The following is a 7500-nucleotide window of genomic DNA, read 5'->3' on the forward strand; positions in this document are numbered from 1 at the left end:
GTTTCATACGTTCTGTTTTACAATGAATTGTGTAACTCAAAACAAGTTACAAAACCATAGCCATTAAAGGTTTGCACCCAGAGTTTTAAACGCAGTTCTAGGAAAAAACGAACAAACTAACAAAAAAGCAGAAATGACTCATATAAATGAAACATGTACAGAGGCGGGTGGAGCGGCCAACAGAACTGGCTATTTTTGACTCACTTGTGTAAACAAAGTGAGTCTATGTTTTAACACGGTGTTCGGTTGTGTGTGTGTGTCTGTGTGTCCGTGGTAAACTTTAACATTGACATTTTCTCTGCAAATACTTTGTCAGTTGACACCAAATTAGGCATAAAAACAGGAAAAATTCATTTCTTTCCAGTCATCTTGTTTAAAACAATATTGCACATCTGGGATGGGCACAAAAAAATAAAAAACGAAGTCTAATTATATGCAAAGTGCATTTACTGTTATATTGCGCGTTGGGTTACGCTGCTGGTCAGGCATCTGCTTGGCAGATGTGGTGTAGCGTATATGGTTTTGTCCGAACGCAGTGACGCCTCCTTGAGCTACTGAAACTGAAACTGAAACTTATATTTTTTGTATTCTCTAAACTTGGCACTTTGATCTGATATTCTGACACAACAACAAGAGCAGTCATTGTTATCATTAAAAATTTTTTGTTCAAACAGGAACTTCTTTTGCTAAGCATGGAAGTTTTATTTATTTTGCAAACGTTTTGGTGCAGATAGTAAAAAAGGGAAATTACTCTGTAATTAATGCTAGGGGACTTAATTTGCTTTAAACTGATCTTTCTCATCTTAAACATTACATTTTGAAGTTATACTCAATACATAAAAAGCTTCTTTGTTTTACTCTCAGTGTACAGGGCTTTCACTATGTTCATTCGCCCAAGTGGTCTTTTTCGGAAAATACTAAAATCAATACGACGAGCGGATTTTACAGATCTGTTGGCTGAGCCCTGAAGGTCATGGGCAAAAATCAATTGCGTACACATATTTATACACATTCAAAGCGCGTGCTCATATTCTTCGCGAACGACGCCATTTTGTTTCAAGTTGTTGACCTGTCTGTTCAATCCTATATTCAATGGACAATACACGATAACATGTGATGGAAAGTTGGAGAAGGAGACCGTTAAATGTTTATTCAGAGAAAGATTTGTGAACGCCTCATCACTTACTGGATTATGCCCCAAACTGCCATAAAAATATCCACAGAATCAGTCGGAATTCACAGTTAAAAACTGTAAACCATGCGAGTTAATACCCTTGAATTGATCACGATGAAACGAAAAAATTTCCAGTCTTGACTTTTCTCAAAATGAAGTCCTTTTCACTTCTTACGACGTTTACAAGTACTTGTACTTGGCTCTACATGTTATTAGTTTAAAAAAAACAACAACTAAATTTTCATATCAACTTTAAAACTATAAAACTAGAATGAACATAAAAGAGAAATTGAATCGACCATGTCGTACTACATTCACGGCGTGTGTAACTAAACTTGTACATCTATCTAGATCTAGTGAAAACGGCTAAATGTTGCAGTGTGATTGCGGTGATAGCCATTACAAAGAATTTTTTTTATTGCCCTTAAAGATTTTTTGAATGCCCAAGATACACCAGAATAATATGATTTAAACAGCGTTCTCACTGCGAATACCGCAATTGATTTATCGCCCTTTAAAAAAGTATGTTCAAATGTTAAATTTTAGAACGTCAGTTAAGGAGCCACGATAGTGTAATGGATAAGGCAGTTTCTTCTCACCTGAAAACGCGGGGTTCGAATCTGGTTAGGATTTTTTATTTTTTATTATTTTTTTAAACGCTAAGCTTTATAATAACAAATACAGAACACATTTTAACGATTAGATTTTTTTTTAAGTGTATCACAAGTGAGTCTTGAAGGCCTTGCCTCTCTTGTTACTTATTTGTATTCTTGTCATGTCTGCTTTTCTTATTTCATATTCCCATGGCGCAGTGTACAGTGTAGTGATTGACTTAAAAAAAGTGAACCTGACTTGTGAAAGGTATGCAAGTAAGGCAATATATAGATATTAACAAAACTGCAAAAACAACAACAACAAAACCAAGCCATGTATCACACACACACACACACACACACACACACACACACACACACACACACACACACACACACACACACACATTACATGTCTATCAGTTAAAATGAAAAGACATTCCATAACAATGTAAAGAACACACACACACACACACACACACACACACACACACACACACACACACACACACCTGTACATTTTTTTCTCATGCACACACACACACACACACACACACACACACGACCAAACAAGGCAAGGCAAGAAGTTTATTTCGCCAACCCAGTGTGGACACTGAAACACTACACACACGCATATTTTACACACACGATACAAACAAAAAGAAACATGTCAGATACTCAAACAAGCAACAAACAAAAAAAGCCCACACAAGCAAAGAAGCAAAAAACACATTAACAAGTCATTTTTCCTAACAGCAGACAAAAGTCTTATCCCTTGCAACAGACGAAATTCTTTTCCCTATCGAAAGGAAATACGCACAAAAGAGACAAACTGTTTCAGTTTAAAATATACTCTGTTTTCGTTCGGAAAACATGAAGCAGATTTTGTATTTGTATTTGTATTTCTTTTTATAACTACAGATTTCTCTGTGTGAAATTCGGGCTGCTCTCCTCAGGGAGAGCACGTCGCTACACTACAGCGCCACTCATTTTTTTGTATTTTTTCCTGCGTGCAGTTTTATTTGGTTTTCCTATCGAAGTGGATTTTTTCAACAGATTTTTGCTAGGAACAACACCTTTGTTGCCGTGGGTTCTTTTACGTGCGCCAAATGCATGCTGCACACGGGACCTCGGTTTATTGTCTCATCCGAATGACTAGCGTCCAGACCACCACTCAAGGTCTAGCGGAGGGGGAGAAAATATCGGCGACTGAATTGTGATTCGAACCAGCGCGCCCAGATTCTCGCGCTTCCTATGCGGACGCGTATACCTCTAGGCCATCACTCCACTTTACCTGTGTTTGGGCGGGTTCTACAGTACTGAGGTAAAGATTTGTGTCTGGTTCTGTCAGAACGCGACACACGGACAGATACAGAAACCCCCAGCTAAGCGGTTTGTGGGACATTTATCACAGATTTTTTCGTTTCTGATTTTTTCGTTTCTGGATGAATTGTACAAACGGTTTTTTTAACAGGCAGACGCACACGTCGGTAATGTGCCGGTAATATGAACAGTTCAGCCGGCCTACGATTTCCTGTCAAGTGAATCATCTGCCAACCATGTAAGCAGATCGCTTACAACGGACAGACAGGTCGTCTATTGCATCCATGCTGATTCAGCACAGGCAGACACGCTGACATCTTACTCTGTGCACAAAGGACGACCGTCTATGACATACATACACAGTGCATAGCTATTAGTTAATGAGACCGGAAGAAACAGCTTCGCTCAGTAGTTACTTCTGATGAGATATGATGGACATTTTAACCATGAATGATGACGGTTCAGACACAGTCATTACAGAGCTCATCACTACAGGAAAAGCACTCCCTGTCGTGGAACTGGCCGTGATTCGCAATCAACTGTGACGTTCCCGTGTCTGACGGATCAAGTGCAACCATCACTCACATCAAGCAACGGATCTTCGTGTGTTAACGACTCAGCGACAGGTCAGTTACACAGTCCGAGATTTTTCTCCATCATTATGGTCAAGGTTTGCCACTCCAGGGTTGACAGTTTGAGATGTTGAAAGAGTTCTGAGTGGGTTCCCTGACAGTCTGAGCAGGTAACATTCCCTTCTCAGTAATCGCGCTTTCGTGAAGAATAAATTGTGTCAGGTCAACCATGACTTCTTCCTCCTCCGAATTCATGAGCTGCAACTCCCACGTTCACTTTCAGGTTTTTACTCATGGTTTTGGTTTTACTGCAAACAGAACAGGTACTGATGAAACAGCAGCATCGCAGGGTCTCCTCTGGTGTGTGGCTCTATCGCTCTACTGCGAACTTCCAGCGCTGGGATTGCGACAGAGCGAGACTCCTTGTGTGTGTGTGTGTGTGTGTGTGTGTGTGTGTGTGTGTGTGTGTGTGTGTGTGTGTGTGTGTGTGTGTGTGAGAAGTCAAATCAGTCAAAATGATCTTTACTGAGGGTAAAAGAATAAGCTTGTACAGCTTTTTTTCATCCTGCCCTCCTCTCTCTCTCTCTCTCTCTCTCTCTGTGTGTGTGTGTGTGTGTGTGTGTGTGTGTGTGTGTGTGTGTGTGTGTGTGTGTGTGTGTGTGATCGGGATAAGCAGCGTGGGAGTAAGGCCACTCAGACAGTGCTGAAGATGGGGAATAAAACAAAACAAAGCTGACCAGCCTGAGAAAACAAAATACAAAATCAAAACAAAGATAATAAGCTAAAACAAACAAAAGAAACCAAACAACCCCCCCCCAAAAAAGAAAAAGAAAAAAGAATAAAAACTTACAACAAAAAACAACAACAACAACAACAAAACAAACACAACTACAACACCAAAAGTCCAAAACTCGGACAAACAAGAGCCATCTTGCTCCTTAAGACCAGTCTCTGCTCAGTCATTTCCATAAGAAGAGAGGGATTGCTTGTCTGCGCTGGGTTGTTTTTCTCTCCAGTATTCTTTCCCAGCATTCCTGGAATCTGCGCTGTGTTTCATGACCAACAGACCCCTGTCACTGTATGCCGGTGGCTAAAAAATATCCAGGCTGAAAATATCCATTGAGAACGGTCGTTAAAGGAACTCCTTTCACTTGATTAAGCTGTGTCCTTTGGTAAGATACTGATCAAATCCACCTATAACGTGACGCACCCTTTCATTAGAAATGACATGATAACCAAGGAGGAGGAGGGGAGGGGTAGAATGGGAACAGGAACTTTTAAACTGAAAAAAGATGCCTTTAGCATGGAGGATTCAACAAAGCAATACACGTGTCAAGGAATCGATGTAATAAATATTTTCTTGAGACTTAAGATAACTATACATTGATGGCAACCAGAAAGCGTTATTTCATTACATTTTTTCTGTACAAAAATGTTGTTACTTTGAACACACGGCCTTTGAATAGTTGCATACGAGAACATGTCCTGTCTGAAATAATCACCAATAGCAAGCAAACAACAACTTAAAAAAAAAAAAAAAATCTCAGCGAGCTCTGAAAAAAAAGGCGGACACCGCTGATACCGTGCACCGCAGCGAAGGGTTAGAAATCTTCCAGACCCCCCAAAAGTCACATGCTTAATGATGAGAAATTGCAGGCAGATAATGCAGCGTCTAGACAAGATAACGCCGGGTATACAACGCAGAAACGGAAGCATACAAGCGACCCTCGTCAAGTCCACTTATTTTTAACGCACGAAGCACAACACTAAGTTTTATATGTTTCACTTTCAGTATGTTTCCATGGTATGGTTTGTTTACCAAATGAAACGTTGTAGTAAACTGCAGTGACGCGACACTTGAAAATTATGGGGTCTGCATGTTGTGTTCAGGTACATTTTAGCAGGTCATTCTTGATAGTAGAAGAATTTTGCTTTACAAACCTATTTTTTTTGGTTTTAAACAGTACACTTCACTAATAAAATACAGACGTTTTTGTTGATCAGACACTTTCGCAACACTACAAAGACACTGCATTTTGTAACAATACCCTGATATATTCATTAATTCATTTTTTGGCAGACAGGTATTTTCGGATGACGAATTGATCAAACTTTCTGGAAAATATAATAACCCACCCTCCAACCTTCCCCGCCGAGGCTACGGGGGGTGTGGGGTGTGGGGGTTACCTGAAGCACAATATACATTCAAATAAAATAAAGTGAAAGATAGGCAGAAGGCTAATAACTGGAATAAATCAAGGACAAATGGGGGCCACGCTCAGCGAACCCTCACAAGCGCGCAGATGCACACAAAGAGAGAGAGGGACACACACACACACACACGCAGGGACCCACCCAGGAAGCGATCAATGTCGTTCTCCAGGTCCACCTTGCGGGCCATTTCGTTGCTGGCCTCCAGCGCGTTGAAGAGCGCGGCGCCCACACACAGGTAGACCACCATCAGGGCTGTCAGGGCCAGCAGGCGTCGCGACTCCATCCCGCTCCTCACCCTCCACACTCCTCCATGGACCCTTCCGCAATCACCGGGTGTGGGAGGGGGGTGGTGGATAGGTAGGTAAGTGGGTAGGAAGGCAGGTGGGTGGACGGGTATGCTGGAACTTTCCCCAGTGACCAGATGTGATGGGGGAATTGCTTGTTTAGTAGGTATGAGATGTTTACTGGTGGCCGGCAGGTTGGATTTGGTATTAGTTAACACGCTTGTACCGCTTTCGCAGGATGAATCGGGTATGAGGTGGGGGCAAGGGTAGATAAGTGGGTAGGACAGTGGGTGGGTGGGTTTGAGTCCTCCGCAACGTCCGGGTATGAGGTGGGGAAGGGTTGGCTGGTCAGTGAGCAGGCGGCTGGGTGGGTGGATAAGTGGGTTGGAGCCTTCTGCACTGACCGGGTGGGGGTTGGTTGGTTAGTGGGTAGGAGGGAGGGTGGGTGGACGGGTGGGTTGGATTGGATGTCACCACTTTGGCACGACGGGGAGCTTCGGCATCAGTAGAGGAGTGGAGGCGCGGCCTTCTCCATTCTGAAAGAATTATTGTTGCAAGGTTACGTTGTGGCTGTGGTTGAAAACGATGATGATTATGACGATGACGATTATTATGATGACAGCGGCGATGATGATGTAAGTCGTCTTTTCTGGTTCCTTTACAAACTGCAGACTGTCTATCCAGCTATTTATCTCTCTCTCTCTCTCTCTTCTCTGTGAGTGAGTGAGTGTGTGTGTGTGTGTGTGTGTGTGTGTGTGTGTGTGTGTGTGTGTGTGTGTGTGTGTGTGTGTGTGTGTGAGCGAAAGAGAGAGAGGGTGAGAGATTTACATACAGATAGATAAAAAGACGGAAAAAGAAAGGATAAGGACAAACTGTTTCAATGAATCAGGCCACATGCCCATGAGAACGGGGAGAAAGCCATGTCAGAAAACAAACGTAAAACATCCGGACGATTCTGCTGCACACGAATATAGGGCTAGTAACGTAATGATCTGCTCGTAGTTTTCACATGTGTTTTACAGTTAAATCATAACGAACACGTTTCTGAGGGTGACATGAATCCACTGCACACATCCTCTTATCAAAACCGTAGATGAGTTACTGGTACCAAAAGCTGCATGAAACAATTTTTGTTTTCTGATCGTCCTTGCAGTTTGGCATCTCATCAACGTCATAAACTGGGACTGCTCAGTACAGTGTTGTTCATTTTTCACAATATCTGGTCTGATAGGGTCATGTTTGTGGCATCAAAAGTACATGAGTCTTTCACCCTCTCGTACGCCAGGACAGAAAGGCCAGTCATTGTTTATTTATCTAGCATTCCTTACATAACGATTCTT

General features: G+C 42.1%; 1 protein-coding gene across 2 annotated transcripts in view; it reads right to left on the reverse strand.

Annotated features, from left to right (window-relative positions):
• Positions 1-7500, reverse strand: part of LOC143296494 (potassium channel subfamily K member 4-like) — a 60348-nt gene that overhangs the window by 19654 nt on the left and 33194 nt on the right. For both annotated transcript variants that reach the window (XM_076608456.1, XM_076608457.1), the window contains exon 2: positions 6018-6696. In XM_076608456.1, the coding sequence (XP_076464571.1) occupies positions 6018-6159 (142 nt within the window). In that variant the 5' untranslated portion in view covers positions 6160-6696. The remainder of the gene's footprint in view (positions 1-6017; positions 6697-7500) is intronic.

The sequence above is a fragment of the Babylonia areolata genome, chromosome 21 (assembly GCF_041734735.1).
Source record: "Babylonia areolata isolate BAREFJ2019XMU chromosome 21, ASM4173473v1, whole genome shotgun sequence".
NCBI classification, from domain to species: Eukaryota; Metazoa; Mollusca; class Gastropoda; order Neogastropoda; family Buccinidae; genus Babylonia; species Babylonia areolata.